Genomic DNA, 17640 nt, shown 5'->3' on the forward strand with positions numbered 1-17640 from the left:
TATAATTGATATGTATAGAGAGAATTTAGCATGGTGTCCATGACTGTTTAAGAATGGAATCTAGTATTCTCTCAGGAAATTGGTTATAATTTGGTGTTCAGCTCTTTTGCAACTTGCTTCTGAGAAGGAAAAAGCAAAATAGTTTTGGACACAGAATAATCTGCAAAGACTTGCATGTAAGAAATTGTTACCTTGTTCAGGGAATGGGAATAATTTCCATATTCTGGAGCTCACATGCCAGATCATAAAAGGTCTTAGAAAGCCTGTTGAGGGGTTTGAGCTTTGTCCTCAGGGAAGCAGGAGACCAATGAAGAGTTTTAAGGGACGTGAAGAGTGTCAGATCTGCACTTCAGGAATTTCATTTTGGCTGAAATGTGAATAATGGAATGATGTGATTTGGCAGTAATTTGAAGGGAGTGGTTAATTATATCAGTCTTGGAGACAGACACAGGTTTGAATCTCTCTTCAGTGTTTATTTTCGGTACTACTATTTATTACAAATATTTCACCTTTCTGATTCTTTCAGGTCCCCAAGATATTTCTTTCACCATTTTAAATGTTAGATATCTTCTGTATCATTTTGTATACCTGCCAAGTATTGGGGTCACTTATAAATTAGATTTTATATAGTAGGCAAAAGCTGGTCTCCTTGTTTCCACCCTTGCCCCTTCAGTCTATTCTGCACTGAACCAACAGAGAGATTCTTCTAAAAGAAAAATCAGATCATACCACCCTCTGATTAGAACCTCCCAGTGATTCTCATCTTCTACCCCATCAAAGCCCATGCCTTATGGCAACTCAATGTTCCTTGATCCATTCCCACTCCTGAGCCCTGCCCCTTTGGTCCATTGCCCTCTTGCTACATTGGTTTTCTGTGTTTCTAGACTGTGCCAAGCATGATTCCCATTAGGACCTTTGCACTTGCTAGGAATTCTCTTCCTGCAGATAGCCGTAAGACTTGATCTTTCGTGTCCTTGAGGACTTTGCTCAAGTGCTACCTTATCAGAGAGGCCTTCCTTAACCATCTAGTATGAAATCATGCATGCCATGTGTATACACACTGACACACACACACACACTCACACACTCTTTGTCCTCTATAGACTGCTCTGCACACACGTACCATAGGACTTTTTAACCTTCTGATATTTATATTTGTTTGTTTCCTCCACCATTAGAATATAAGCTCTGGGAGGACAGAGACTTTGTTTTATTACTGGTGAATTCTCAGGATCTAGAAGAGAGCCTAGCAAGTCTTTCTAACATGCATGTTAAGCATGCATAAATGTTGTGGATGAAATGGATACACAAGGGAGTTGGAACTAGATTTTCCACCATTCTTGCAGGATGGTTAAATTTCACCTTGTTTCAAGCAGAAATCTCAAAGCCTTTCAAAGACGGAACAAGCAGACATACTGACCAGAACTTTTGCATATTTTGAAAATATGCTGTCTCTGTTTTTCAGCCTTTTACTTAGTTTCAAATTCTACTGCTATAACCCTCCTCTGGTTTTCTTTAGTATGGGAAAAATGTCAAAGAAGCTTATCTGCCTGTAGTGATGAGCTATAAAGGGCTTTAGGCTATGGTGGGATCTCTGAGGGCCTGCCAGAACGTCCTAGGTAGGGGTGTTCTCCTGGGCCCTGGTGCAGTTTGCAGTATAAGCCATCAGCAGCAAACATGAGCCAGAGAGTGTAGGCGAATGTGGGGTGGCTCTCAGCCAGCCCGAAGCTATGAAAGCCTCTAATCCAGCTCCTCTTTTAACTTTTTCCAGGACGTAAGGGTATGTTCTGACTCAGGGCTTCTTCCTATTGCTGCTTTATCTGATGTCATAACTGGTCCCTCCTGCAAGGCCTGGGAGACAGTTACCTTGACTTGGAGCAGACCTTCCTCTAGTTGAGTTTCCCCTCACCTCCGTCCCAGGTTCTGGAAGCAGAGGGGATGTAAAGTCTGAGTAGAGTTTTGCTTGAGCTGGTGGGTGAACTTAAGGCCGTGGTGGTTGAGTCCACCGCTGTGCCTACCAAGCTTTGTGTGCTGCTCACTGAACTCTGTTGCCATGGCCCTCCTTGCCTACAGTCCTTCATCATGTGTATATTTTGTGGTCACTGTTGTCATGCCACATGAGCTAATTTAAATGGAATTATTGGTCCTGCATTTTTTGGTCACTTGAACCCTCGACAGAACTAATATGTATTTTAGAATAACCATGGAAAATATGACCGACACCGAGAAGGAACATTTTAAGGTTGGTGACGCTGATTCCACAGCCTGCCAGGCTCTTACCCACAACTAGGCCTTGGCCTGGTTATCTCCCTTTCCAGCCTGCAGAAAAACGGGCTCTGTACACAGATGTGAAGAGCTGTGCTTGAAGAACCAGATGCCCAGCTGCTAATGTATCAGCAGACCTGGACTGGCTGAAAATTAGGAAGAAATGTGCTCTCATCAAAACATGCTTTTAAAAACTGTACTTAATGTGTGGAAATATTGCATTATAGCAGAATTTTTTTCTCCTCAAGAACAAATGCCCTTGAGCTTTGATTTCAGGCAAGCTTGAAGTTTTCTGTTTCCAAGTAAGTGTGGAGCAATAGGACATGATTTCATGAAATACAGTGTAAGATGCTCTCTGGCGTTTAAGATAATCACCAGGCCTTGTGTTGGTGGGATTTTTTCAGAGTCTGATTTTCAAAGCATCAATTGTAATAAGGTGCTTTTAGCATTGAAACTGTTTTTGGAAGATGATGTACTAACACAAATTTAGAAGAAAATCTGCTTTAGTAAAAAGGAGGAAATTGTTTAATGCTTCAAAAGTCCTGTGATTTTTGGCTATTAGCATGCATAAATGTGTGTTTAATAAGGCAAAGCTTATATAAATTGAACTTTTCCTTTCCAATAAGTCAATTGTGTATCTTGCTCAGTGAATGAGTACTACATGTAGTAAATTCACAGAAAGATTGAATTGTAAACTTCACAAAGGATTGCTTAGTCACTGATGGAGTCTTAGAACAATCATTCACCATAGATTTTGTGATGGTCAAATATAAACAAATTTTGGTAAGAGTAATAAAAATAAGTAATTAGTAATGCTTTGGATGCAGCTCTAATGACATGACTTTTTTTTTCTGCCCTCTCCCCCATCTTATTTTTACCAGTAGGTTGTGACAGTTGGAAGTGTCATGTACAACATGCGGCGATTAAGTCTTTCACCCACCTTTTCAATGGGATTTCATCTGTTAGTTATTGTGACTCTCTTATTTTCCCATGTGGACCATGTAATTGCTGAGACAGAAATGGAAGGAGAAGGAAATGAAACTGGTGAATGTACTGGATCATATTACTGTAAGAAAGGGGTGATTTTGCCCATTTGGGAACCCCAAGACCCTTCTTTTGGGGACAAAATTGCTAGAGCTACTGTGTATTTTGTGGCCATGGTCTACATGTTTCTTGGAGTCTCTATCATAGCTGATCGGTTCATGTCCTCTATAGAAGTCATCACATCTCAAGAAAAAGAAATAACCATAAAGAAACCCAATGGAGAGACCACCAAGACAACTGTGAGGATCTGGAATGAGACAGTTTCTAACCTGACCTTGATGGCCCTGGGATCTTCTGCTCCTGAGATTCTCCTTTCAGTAATTGAAGTGTGTGGCCATAACTTCACTGCAGGAGACCTCGGTCCTAGCACCATCGTGGGAAGTGCTGCATTCAATATGTTCATCATTATTGCACTCTGTGTTTATGTGGTCCCTGACGGAGAGACAAGGAAGATTAAGCATTTGCGTGTGTTCTTTGTGACGGCAGCCTGGAGCATCTTTGCCTACACCTGGCTTTACATTATTTTGTCTGTCATATCTCCTGGCGTTGTGGAGGTCTGGGAAGGTTTGCTTACTTTCTTCTTCTTTCCCATCTGTGTTGTGTTCGCTTGGGTAGCGGATAGGAGACTTCTGTTTTACAAGTATGTCTACAAGAGGTATCGAGCTGGCAAGCAGAGGGGGATGATTATTGAACATGAAGGAGACAGGCCATCTTCTAAGACTGAAATTGAAATGGATGGGAAAGTGGTCAATTCTCATGTTGAAAATTTCTTAGATGGTGCTCTGGTTCTGGAGGTGGATGAGAGGGACCAAGATGATGAAGAAGCTAGGCGAGAAATGGCTAGGATTCTGAAGGAACTTAAGCAGAAGCATCCAGATAAAGAAATAGAGCAATTAATAGAATTAGCTAACTACCAAGTCCTAAGTCAGCAGCAAAAAAGTAGAGCATTTTATCGCATTCAAGCTACTCGCCTCATGACTGGAGCTGGCAACATTTTAAAGAGGCATGCAGCCGACCAAGCAAGGAAGGCTGTCAGCATGCATGAGGTCAACACTGAAGTGACTGAAAATGACCCTGTTAGTAAGATCTTCTTTGAACAAGGGACATATCAGTGTCTGGAGAACTGTGGTACTGTGGCCCTTACCATTATCCGCAGAGGTGGTGATTTGACCAACACTGTGTTTGTTGACTTCAGAACAGAGGACGGCACAGCAAATGCTGGGTCCGATTATGAATTTACTGAAGGAACTGTGGTGTTTAAGCCTGGTGAGACCCAGAAGGAAATCAGAGTGGGTATCATAGATGATGATATCTTTGAGGAGGATGAAAATTTCCTTGTGCATCTCAGCAATGTCAAAGTATCTTCTGAAGCTTCAGAAGATGGCATACTGGAAGCCAATCATGTTTCTGCACTTGCTTGCCTTGGATCTCCCTCCACTGCCACTGTAACTATTTTTGATGATGACCACGCAGGCATTTTTACTTTTGAGGAACCTGTGACTCATGTGAGTGAGAGCATTGGCATCATGGAAGTGAAAGTATTGAGAACATCTGGAGCTCGAGGAAATGTTATCATTCCATATAAAACCATCGAAGGGACTGCCAGAGGTGGAGGGGAGGATTTTGAGGACACTTGTGGAGAGCTCGAATTCCAGAATGATGAAATTGTGTAAGTTCTATATTATATGTGTGTGTGTGTGTGTGTGTGTGGTTCAGTGTTTTTATGAATGTGAGTCTGTGCATCATTTTTAAAATTAAATAGCATACAAGGAATGGAATAGCTTTTATACAAGATCTCTTTCAAGATATCAGTCTTTGCTTGGGTGCCAATTATCAATATGCTCAGCACACAGAGATCTTAAATTTATTTACATCAGAATTTTATTTTTACTTTTATACATTTATACATTTTAAGTACATTGTGACTATGATAAAATGAGTGATGGGACACAGTTTATCAGATGACTTGAGACAGGCTGAAAAATTTGTCTTCTATTTTGAATCACATGGTATATACTCAGAAAAGGAATATTTAAAACATCACAGTAGGTCTCTAACTTCATTTCTGAGTACAAATTGAGAAAACCCAAAAAGGAAACACCTCTGAAAAGAATTTCTTGGCTACCAGAGCTGGCTGAAAATATTTTTGTGGCTTTTATGTGACATTGTGTTTTGTGACAATGTAAGTTAACGTTTCTGCTTAAATGCCAATGCTAAATTATGACCAATCCTGCTTCTTCAGTGTTATGCCAACATGGGAAAGGCCATCCAGCCCTTTTGTAGTTCAAGTCTGGTTTTATTTTACATCCTTATTAAACAAACCCTCTACCCCACTGATACAGTGATGGAGAGAGAAATAAGGTTCTGTCCACATGTCTAGTTGTCAGGGAGCAGGTCAGAGAAAAGAAGGAAAAATTTATTCTTCCTCTTGGTACTTTACAGTGGCACTGTGCTCATGTAGTAATATGAAGTACCCAGTTGTTAAGTGATTCTTCCACTGAGAGATGATATTTACAGGGCTGTTCCCCCTTTGCCTAGGAAAGTGTGTTGCACTCAACTCACCAAAAGCAAACCAGAAAATTTGACTCTATGAACAATTTCTGGGGGCAGGGGGTTGGGGGAGGGAGGGAGAGAGGGAGGGAGGCTGGCAGGGAGGCTGGCTATAATATCTGCAGTACAACAAAGGATGTTAAAATGAATGATTATGTTGGTTGAAGCATTGGACATTTGGAAATTTCAGGGAAGAAAAATAAATATATAAATATAGTTCTAAAATAGTTAACTCTTATGATAATGGCATATGATATGCCAAATGGTGAATGCATGCTCTTTAAATATGAAATTTCTCCTACTGAAAGTGAGAGAAAACAAACCAAAAAGGGGGAGGGGATGGGCAGAGAGAACAGATTTTCCTGAAAGAGCCTTCCAGTGTCTTTACATCTCTTTGTTGTTACACTATAGTGATAAGTAGTGTCGAGTACAATATCACAATGAAATCAAGCAAAGCAGGGATTATAATATCCATCTTCTGATGTGTGTAGGGAGCATAGTGTTTTGATTAATATCTATTTTATGTTAATTATAATGTTGTTAGTGTTCCAATTATTGAGATGTGTTTTGTTGAGATACTTATTTTACTGAAAGGTAGTGATCTAGTAGCAAATTAATATCCTTCATATCCAAAAAAGAATTTTTTCAATGGTCTTGCATTGGAAAGTTCATGTGTGCCCACGTTAACACAAATGACCTTTATTCCTTTGCTAGGAATTCTTTCCCTATTGATTATATTTTCCCTAACGCTTATGTTTTCTAATCATTTCAATTATTGAACCCTTCTGTAGTAGATAGCACTTGTAATCCATGTAAAAGTGTATTGCGTGTTGTTAAAAGTATATTTCGTGTTGTTAAATGAACTCATAAGGGTAGCCCTTAAAACACCTTAAATCTGTGTTTTGTTTGTTTGACTAAGCATATTTTCTTTTGAAAATTTAATATTACCTTTCCTTAAGAATAAGGACTCTAAACTGGTTTATTTGAAAAGCAGTCTTTCCCTATCTATTCTGCAGTTCAGGACTTTTACCAAACCATAAATAACCTTCTTTTGGGTGGTACAATGCAGAAGAATAAGGAAAAGGATTTTTAAAAAGTATTGACATTGATTTGATAGAATAACTTATTCTGCCAAGTTCCATTGAAAACATTCATCCTATGCAATTAAATTGGAAGGAATATTGCCAAATTCCATCTTTAGAAATTTAGATTTCTTGTGAGAATTGGTAAACATTGGTGGAGTTGGTGAAAATTGGCTAATAATTCATGCTATCTCTATATACATGTTCTTAGGAGTATTCAAGATCAATCGCAAGTTTCTTGCTCTATAAAATTGTTACTATACTTCATTTGCTCGATTGAAATGTGAAATTTTAGAAGTGGCAAAGCATGTAATTTATAAGTGGAATGAAATTACAGCCCTATATTTTTCTTTTTTCTAGATTTTTAATTTTGAAGAGATTTCATCTTGACGTCATATAATTTTATTACTGACAAACTTTGTAGATGCTAAATAGGTCTATTGATTGTACAGATTTGTTTGGCTGGGACTTCACCTTAAATTAAGCACCAGGATTCAAACACAAGGTTTCTAGAAAAACATATTGTCAAAGATATGTTGATTCCATGTCTTTGCTATTGGGAATAGTGCTGCAATGAACATATGAGTGCGTGTGTCTTTATAATAGAATGATTTATATTCCTTTGGGTATATACCCAGTAATGGGATTGCTGAGTCAAATGGAGTTGTGCTGCCCTGTTAGCAGCTTAGAAAACATTATTTTTTTATGGATCATTTTTCCTTGGGCAGTTGTCTTATTTCCATACAGTCAGATCCAAGTGAAAGAGTTTGTCATCGTGCAATGGAGTCAGACTATGTAGACTAAACCCAACTTATCTTTAAGAATGAATTTATATCTTATCAAATTACATAGTTAATCTTGAAAGATGTCCTCCTTCAAAACCTACAGTACTTAAACAAGGCTGATGGCACCACCAAGCTTTATGAAGTACTTCGAAAAAAAATGTGTTTGTTTAATGTTGTGCACAAAGCCAGACTTTATGATTCTTTCCAGAGCACCATAAAGAGATTCCTGGAGAAGCCTAAATTTAAAGGCTAATTTTAAGAAGCCCCTAACCAAGGTAGAAATAAGGTCCAATCTGATCAAGGATGGAGAATAAGAGGCAATACAGCTTTAATGATTGTTCGAGTCCAAAAACAAGATAGATTCCTAATCTTTGATCTTATTTTTAGTGTAGAAGTAGTCATTTAAATTTATAATATAAAAATGTCTATACATATTTATTCATATTCTCACATAAATGAGTTGAATTATTTCAACTTGATAAGTGATAAGTGATGCTTGTAATTTCTAATAAAATATATTCTCAGCAAAACATTTTAAAATTACAAAGCAAAATCCCATTAAATAGATATAATTAACAGCTAGCACATGCTTTTTTATAAACTCAATCAATGACACATACTAAACCAATGCCAACTAATTTTGACTTACAACAGGGAATTCTGTCTAATGTTAACAGCTAATAAAAAATAAATGAAGAATATGCTAATTTGATTTGTGGTTTGGTAGGTAATATCCACACATCTGAAGTGCTGTTAATGATTGTTCTTTAATGGTTCTAGTTTATGGTAATAATTATTACAAAATATTGTTTGGTATTTCAAGGTCTAACATTAGCTTAACTGTTTTGGAAAAATGATAAGACTAATTAACTAATGTAGATACAAATCAAATTTAATTAGTTATAGCCCAGCAATACTATTATTTTTGGAAGACAATTCAAAAGATTATGAGCATTTAGTATTATATATTTAAAATACAGAGTTGAAAAATCAGAGTATGTAAGTTAGAATATTTACCTAATTTACCTAATATACTCCTTAGAATATCAGCTTACCAGAGGTTCCTAGTCATAGTATAATACATTAAACAATGGGCCTACCCAAACTTAATTTTGTTTTAACAACCATTATATTTTTAAGTGTAGTTATAACTTCATTAACTTTAGGAAATAGTATGTGTAAGACATCTTAACAAATATAGCTGTCTGATGCTCAGTATTTATATCATATTTTACTCTTTTTGGAAAAAAACTAGAAATAAAATTTCAGTATTATATGGGTTCTTTGGAATTATTATTATATTCCAGGGAAAATAAATATTTTGTTTTTGCTATTTATGGGACCTGTGTTCTTTTCTTGTTCTATAGAATTCTCATTCTAGAGAGTTCTATGGAATTCTCATTCTAGAGAGTTCTATGGAATTCTCATTCTAGAGAGTTCTATGGAATTCTCATTCTAGAGAGTTCTATGGAATTCTCATTCTAGAGAGTTCTATGGAATTCTCATTCTAGAGAGTTCTATGGAATTCTCTATAGACTTAGCTATATGAGATGGCAATTCAATTCTGAGAGTAGAACAAAATACAATAAGACAGCCAGATGTAAACAAGGTGAAATGAAGATATTAAGAAAACTTGAAGTGATCAGAACAGAAGAATAATTGTGTGGAGAAATCAGAAATGATGAAAAATATTAGAAAAATATCACAAGACAAGAAAGGCTGTTAGAACATACTAATTTCTGCCCATAATTTAATAACTCCAACATATTCAAGCTTTACTGTATAGCAGTAGAATTTTATCTGCTACCTTTAGAGCATATGATGGAGGTATGATATTTTATATTGACATATAATTTTCCTAGGTAATGTGCTAATGTAAGAAATTTGTATGGAATAACTTTAGCATTTGAATGGATTTCTGCTTTAGTGGATTATCTTTTCAGAACAGAATATTTATCTCTTTTTAGAGCCAAATCACATATAATATCATCTGCAAACCTAAGTTATAACTACAAGATGTTTTTATAAATGCATGTTTTCTGAATGCATAGCTATTATAAAAATAAGATAGGATAAGAGCCAAAAAACATTTATGAGTCTGAATTTAGTACTGCCAGGAGCCTAAATTGATTATGTGCAGAAAGGTTATTTACAGTGTCAACCAGATTGCCATATTTGTTATTATAATCTTATTTTTCCAGCACTAATTAAAGCTTGGGGTTATAATATCATTATTTAAAGGAATTTTGTCTTAGCAGTTGAGATTTCATAGTTCAGCCACATTGAAATGTTTAAATTATGGGCTCTTTTCTTAGTCATCATTCAAGGCCATTACATAGAAGGCTGATTGCTTTACTGGGTTAGGGGCAGAGGAAAATTTATATATTGGTTAATCTGCACATACTTAATATGCTACGGATTTGTGGCCAGCAGTGGGCTAAGAATTATAACAGAAATAGAAAAAATATGCTCCTTATACTCTAAAATGGGAGATAATGAGATGGTGCATATTCTGATAAGTAGAAATTTCATTTTAAAGACATTTTCATAAACTATAGGAAGCCTTGATTTTAGACGAAGTATTTTCATTTGCTTTTGGAGGACAAAAGCATAATTTAAAAGAAAAATGGGATGTGCATTGTAAGATAGACTCATACCTTGGTAAATCTGAAAGTATGGGCAGTTTCAATAGACAGGACCATTATCAAAATTAATGAAAGGCTAAGTGAAAGAATATTTTGTATAACAGGATTTTAAATCATTATGAGGGTATTTAAATCAACCTGAATACATCCTTTAAAGGATTATTTGTAGAACGCTTTTCATCTGTGGAATGTGTAGAAATAAAATTTGGAAGACTAATGGTATTACCGTATTGTTTTCCAAGCACGTTCTCAAATGCTTTTTATACATGTGATACTATAATGACCCAATGAAGTAAGTGACCTTGCAGATGAAAAAACTGAAACTTTAGAGAGATTCAGTAATTTCTTCAAAGTGCTAATAAAGTATGGATCTAGGATTTGAACCCTTTTCTATTTGAAATAAAAGCTTATGTGCTTGTTCTTCCATACTGCTTTGCCTCTTGAAGGTCCTAAAGAGAATTTAACAGATTTGTAGTAAAATACTGTTAGTACTTTACTTTTCTCTTTGTTAACTAGTCCTTGGGTCTCTAGGAATGGTTCTGCTTTACTTTAATCCTATGGACATTGAGCAGCTTTTGAGGAGTCCTTAGCCATTGACAATTAGCTATCGTCACATCATTTTCTCAGAGTTATTGCTCCGCCACCATCTTGTAAAATCTGAGTGGATTTTACACTAAGTTGTGAAATGCGAAGAGGTTTTCTTTGCTTTACTTTCCTTAGGATACCATTAACCAAGGGAAGGAGATTTAAGTATACTTAATTCTTTTGAGTAGAGCAACCTTGAGGGTCTAAGACATACAAGAGGTTATTTGTTGTTATTTTCCTTCTCCGTCAGCTAACAAAACTGAGATGTGGCAAACTGCCTACAGGCAACATTGTAATATCATGGGAACTATTGAGGTTTTCCTATAAAATATCTTCATCATATTCCCTCCGTGGCTGAAATCTGACCATTGGAGATTTATTGTTTGGGTTAGAACGTCGATTAGTCCCTTATTACAGTATAAATGCCATGAAACTCAGAAGTTTAGCCTTGCAACAGTAGAGTTAAATGGCTCTGGGCCAGGTGGCAGGAAAGGGTGAGAAGATAGCTGAATGTACTGTGGGTAAGTGGCATATGAGATAATCTTCGTAACTGCCTTGGGTGAGCCCGCTGAGGGTCCCAGTGGAAGGTGCTGAGTGGGCAGGCAGGACTCAAGCTGCTGTCTTCCCGCAGTGCCTTGCAGTTCCCGCCCTGGATTTCTGGTGGGAGGTCCAGAAGGCCCTTGGGAGGGAAAGCAGCAATTAACAATATGGGAAGAATTAGAGGAAATCTCCTCCATTGCTTGCTCTCCTGGCTCGACACGCTGCCTACATAATACCCATCTATTTGCCAAAGGTTGAGCCAAGCCAGGGCCCTTTCTTTTCACAGACTTATACAGCTGTTTCACTATAGAGCCAGGCTAAATAAACAATTCTTTTTCATTTCCTGCCTTTCTCCTGAGGACTTGGTGCTGTAGATGACAATTTCTTTCTTTCCTACAGTGTCTCCACAGGGCTAAATATGGGAATAGGCATTGTGTTCTTTGGTGACAGTTGAAGATATGAAGGTAAGAACGAAAAGCAGAACCTGAGTCCCTCACCTTTCAGGCTGGTGCTCATGATAACAGGGCAACTGGGTGTTGCGCTGCAGTATACTTAGCAATTCACATATTAATAAAACACCCTAAGATATTTTCCAGATACAGTTTTTTAATTTTATTTTTGCTTTTCTATGCTTACATATGAGATATCTGGGGTCCTAGGTATTCTGAAGCCTTGTGGTGACCCTTGAAACCAAGCCCACACCATTTTTCCATGACAAATTTCCTGAGATAAAGATGGGCTTAGGAGGATTGCTAAACTTGGAAATTTGAGCTCTCTGTCCCTACCAGCTTTGTGCCTTTCAGCCAGTTACTGAGGTTCTGAGTCAACTTTCTCACCTGTAAAATGAGGAAGATGGTCATGGTGCTGTTGGTGATGGTGATTTTGGATATATATAGTGGTAATGGTGGTGGCGATGGTTGTGGTTGGAATGGTGGTGGTTCTGTATATGTTGGAGGTGGTGGTGATGGTGATGCTGATGGTGTTGGTGGTGATAGTGTTGGAGATGATGGCGGTAGTGGTGATTATTTTGGTGGTGGTGGTGGTGGTGATGATGGTGATGGCACTAAGATTTATTAAACAACAAGTTTCATGCTATTCTTAAAGTATCCATATGACTTAATCTTTACAACTATATCAAGTAGCTACTCTTATTATACTCATTTTACAGATGAAGAAATTGAAGCTTAGAGATTTAACTTTCTCTGGATCACACAGCTAATGAAGGGTGGATCCAGAATTCTGCAGCACTGCTTGACTGTAATGCCCATAGAGTCTTATTCAGGGCTGTTTCTTCCTTTGAATGGCTTCCATACACAAGGAGGAATATGTTTCAGGCTGTGGTGCAGTGACACTAACCTCAACACGTGCTCATGCTGCTCAGAAGATGAGAAACTAGAGCAGTCATTTATCTTTTCTGGGATTCTAGAACGTGTTTTAACCACATTGCACCCCGTGCCCCACTCTACATTAACCTAGAAGACCATGAATAGCTGAGTTTGAGAGGCAAGGGAATGCTAAATGTTTTAGTCCCTCTGTATAGCTGACCTACCTAGTTATTGTTGGTTTTGGTTGGTTTTCTCTCACACAATATTTATTTCCCTTTGTTCCTAGTTTTTAAAAAGAAACTTCTTTATTCCTAGTTTTCTGTCATTGCCTGCTTTGCCGCTGTAGCATTTAACTTCCTTATATGGCTGAATAATGAATGCAGCTTTTCTTCGTACTTGAAATAGCAGTTTCTTGGTCTTTTTTTTTTTTTTTTTAATGTGTTACCAGACAATCTAAATTAATGACAACAAAGAATTAGTATCAGGGGATGCTGTTACCTTGTGTCAGCACTAAAAAGAGGTTAAAACATTATATTCTGTGACCCTGGAGGTGGTTAACAGTAAGAATTATTTATTAGGAGACTTTCCTAGAATAAGTGACCTGCATGGCAGTTCATCTTATAAAAAACTTAGAATTCCAACCTCCGCAGCACATAGAATTTTTAGATATATTTTTTAAATGCCCAATTCTAAGTCATTCTTATTTCTGAATTCTCTCTGGAGGACAAGAACAAACAAAAAATTCTACCTAAAATCACATGAATGTCCAGTTACATCTTGCATATATTTTATACAAAACCAATGTTCAGGTGTTTCTGTAACAAATTTGTTTTTGAACAAGGTGGTTTTATTAAATTTTTACCTTTTGCAGGCAGATTATTGGTCTATTTGGAGTAAGCCTGATAGCAATGTTTATAAATATAATTATAACCTTTAAAAGAAGCCTGCAACTGTTAGCTTTCAACAAAGAACATTTGTCTTACACACACACACACATATACACACAATTATTAAGGAAAAAGTGGGAACACAAAATTAAGTCCTATTTGCATAGGATTTAATTCTTAGGGCGCAATTAAAGAAAAAGAAAAATCCTAATGTTACAAGGACAAGTTTCCTTCTTGCACACTAACCATTACAATCTTGACACAGTTTTGAAAAATGAGCTATTCAGTTCAGTGTGTATATCTGTGTTCCTGGGATTTGTATATCACCTGAGAGGGAGAGAAAAAGAGAGAGGGGCAAAGATGGAGGGAGGCAGAGAAGGAGGTGGAGGCAGGGTGAGTAAGAAGGAGGGGTAGGCAGAGAAAGAAGGAGGGGGGAGAGAAAGGAGGCAGACGGAGGGACAGAGACAGAATATATAGCCCTGATTCGATTTCTGCTGTGACTAAAATGAACTGAAGCCTGGAATTAGTCCATACTCTTGCTCACGCAAACAGAAGACAGTATGAGAGTAAGGAAATAGAAATGGGATTCACTCAAGCTGCTTCTTTATTAAAAATAGACAGCAACTTTGTCCTTGAAATCGAGTGTATGTGCCTGAGTGTGTTTGAGAAGCCAGAAGTAGCCTGTGGAATCCAGAAGGGCTGGGCCCTATTCATTGATTCCTGCTTCCAGCAAATATTCTATGAGCATCAATCCCATGCCAAGCCCCTTGCAAGATGCTGTGACAACAGTGGTACCTAAGACATAGCCTCTGCCATAGAAAACCTCAAGCTTTACTAGCGGAGATGGATGTACGAATGTTCAGTCCTACAACAGTGTGTATGTTTAGTCACCCCTAAAGCTTCTCTGTGCCTTCTTTGGCCTCCTTCTCGCAATGCCACCGAATGGGGCTCTTGCCACTGGTGTTTAGGCTGAGAATAAATGATGATGAGCTGTCAGTGTTGTTGCTGTCCACTCTAGGAGCAACCCACCCCCTATGCCTGCTTTTTCCCAGAAGAAAACTACAGGGCTCTCTCTCCTTTTCCAGTCCCCATCCCAGATGGCTCCTGTCACAGTTTGGCTGCCCTCTCTGATGGAGACCAGAAGAGCAGAGATTAGGAACAACTCAAATCTGATTCATTTTTCATAGCAATAATGAACTCAGAAGAATATGAAGTAGGGAGAGGGTTTTGTCTTCTACTTCGCTTCTTAATCCTGTGCATTACTAGGGGAAGCATATGTTACTCACACCTGAGTCCTTTCTCTAAATGGTATGAGTTTATTAAGCATAAGCAAATGAGGCTACTACAGACATTGAAACTACTTAGCCAGGAATCTGATGAGCTGAGGCTCAGTACTTATGGGGTCTTAGACTCAGGTGGCCTAGAACCTCAGAATATCCTGACACGGTGTTGAAGTAGGCCAGATAGATTACCGAGAAAAGACAAAAGAGCAGACATGGGAGTCTTTCTGAGCTGTTTTATTATGCAAAAAAGAATCCTATGTGGGTTGTTTCTGGGATGCTATAAGCTGATATATTCTAGGAAGTAATTTATCTGACCTACACATGGTCTAGTAAAATGGAATAATATTAATATAATATAATAAACAGTAAATATGAATATATAAGTGTAGAAGGAAACATAAAACAAAATAATGTAAAGAATATTAAGTCCAGATATTTATCTGACAGTATCTAGTGCTAAACTATCCTGTGGTTGTTGTTTGTTTGGATAATTTAAGTGTCCTCTATAGGTTTGAATTATTTTAGGGAAGGAACATCTTTCCCAATATTTCATGACTTCTATAGCTATTGTAAACTATATTCTCTTAAATCGACCTGGTTTTGATTATTTGGTTATTAATTCTATGGTCAATTCTTATATATGAAGCACTTCAAACATTTTGAAGTAGATCTGGGTCTTTGACCCTAAAGTTTTCCAGCTTAGTGTTTTATGACTCTGTGTGTTTACATTTTGTGTGTGTGTGTGTGTGTGTGTGTGTGTTTGTGTGTGTGTATTCATCCAAGCTATCAGTGTGCCTGAGTCCAGCTATCTTCATTTTAGACATGTTGCTTCCTAAACATGAACATGGAATAAAAGTGAATGGTAGATATTCATTGTGGACACTGTGCCATCCAAAGGCCATTTTTGCTGGTAACATAATGACTAAAGGCACATGCTTTGGGGCCATACTAGCCTGGGTTTAAATCCTCATTTTATCTCTGTGGCTTATGCCTGTGGTCGCAGCTACTAAGGAGGCTGAGGTGGGAAGATCACTTGAGCCGGGGAGGTCTAGGTTGCAGTGAGCTGTGATCACACCACTGCACTCCAGCCTGGGTGACAGAGCGAGACCTTGTCTCAGAAAAACAAAAACAAAACAAAAGAAACAAACAAAAACGTCAAATTCTTCAGCAAAACTAATCCTAACACTTGCTTTGAGAGCCAATAAAATGTTGTAATAAATTGAATATTAAGAAACATGTCTTGATTATCTTTTTCTTGTTTAGTTTACAATTCCCAATGATGTCTCATGGGCCAACCTTCCCAAAGTTGTTGCTCTTCTTTGATATTAGAGAGAGGATCAGAAAAAAATATCTATTTGGTACTACGCATATTACCTGGGTGATAAAATAATCTGTACATCAAACCCCCATGACATGCAGTTTACCTATATAACAAACCTGCATATGTGCCCCAAACCTAAAAGAAAAGTTACATAAAAAAATAAATTAAAATAACAATTGGTCATACTGAAGACAATCACAAGACTGAGAGATAGGAGAACTCTGCATAATCTTCAAAAAGCAATCAAATATCAATAGCCTAAGACATTTTAAAATGCTCATTTGCAGAGACCTCTGTACTTTGCCTCCTGAGAGAGAGGTTGGTAAATTATCATTTTTATTTTTGGTACTTTGCTTTTTTATCTACCCTTTTCCAGTGGGAAAATGTGATGCTTAGGGCAAAGCTAGATTTTGATGAAGTTCTTCCTGATAGGAGGCTTCTATTAGGTTGGTGCAAAAGTAGTTGCTGGTTTTGTTACTACTTTTAAATTAAAACCAGCAATTACTTTTGCACCAACCTAATAAAATAGAGAATATAATCCAGGAGTGGAATGCAGAAGGAAACAAGTATTTAGGAGTCAGGAGTTCCAGAACCAACTTGTCTCATTAGGCTACTGGTATGGTTAGTTGGTCGCCACCTAGACCAGCAGCTTTGGGCGAGTCATTTAATTTCTCTAAACTTCAGTGTTCTTGATAGTAATATTAAGGCACCGAAGTAAACGATCTATGGGTTTTCTTCCATCTCAAAAATGTTTGCTGTCCTGAGAGAAAGCAAAAATTTTTAAAAAATGACGTAACACTGAATAAGATTTAGAGTAAAGTATAAGGAAACGATATTGATTTTTTTGTTTTCTAAATTAGTCTGTGCCTTACTTTTTAAAGTAATTTGCCAAAAAGAAACATTTTGAAAGACGACAAATATATAAAAATAGGTTAAATCTTTGTTTCTTAGTGAGTCTTGATAAGTTATGAACTTGTAGAATTATGTATGTTAAATGGATGATCTACTAAAGTGAACTTTGTCAAATTTGTTTTAGTGTCTTATATAAGTTGACATTCCTGTCACAATGTATTTAGGATAACAGTGTAACTTATTGTCCAAATCAGAGCACTTTTGTGAGTAAAAGAGGGCACTATTAATAATTATGCAGATACACAATTAAGAAGTATGGCATAGTCAACCTAATTTGAACATCTCTGTGCTTGCTGTCTCAGAAAAGTGGTGGGCTGGGCACGGTGGCTCATGACTGTAACCCCAGCACTTTGGGAGGCCAAGGCTGGCGGATCACGAGGTCAGGAGATCGAGACCACGGTGAAACCCCGTCTCTA

The 17640-nt window shown here is 37.4% G+C and overlaps 1 protein-coding gene across 12 annotated transcripts in view; it reads left to right on the forward strand.

Moving 5' to 3' along the window:
- The window catches only part of SLC8A1 (solute carrier family 8 member A1), a 352695-nt gene that overhangs the window by 18484 nt on the left and 316571 nt on the right, over positions 1-17640 (forward strand). For 10 of the 12 annotated variants that reach the window (XM_055243278.2, XM_063616881.1, XM_055243275.2 and 7 more), the window contains exon 2: positions 3150-4978. In XM_055243278.2, coding sequence (XP_055099253.1) covers positions 3171-4978 — 1808 coding nt within the window. In that variant the 5' untranslated portion in view covers positions 3150-3170. Of the gene's footprint in view, positions 1-3149; positions 4979-17640 lie in introns of those variants that run through there. The other 2 variants (XM_063616882.1, XM_063616883.1) reach the window with 1 other exon arrangement.

The sequence above is a fragment of the Symphalangus syndactylus genome, chromosome 14 (genome assembly GCF_028878055.3).
Source record: "Symphalangus syndactylus isolate Jambi chromosome 14, NHGRI_mSymSyn1-v2.1_pri, whole genome shotgun sequence".
In the NCBI taxonomy this organism is placed as follows: domain Eukaryota; kingdom Metazoa; phylum Chordata; class Mammalia; order Primates; family Hylobatidae; genus Symphalangus; species Symphalangus syndactylus.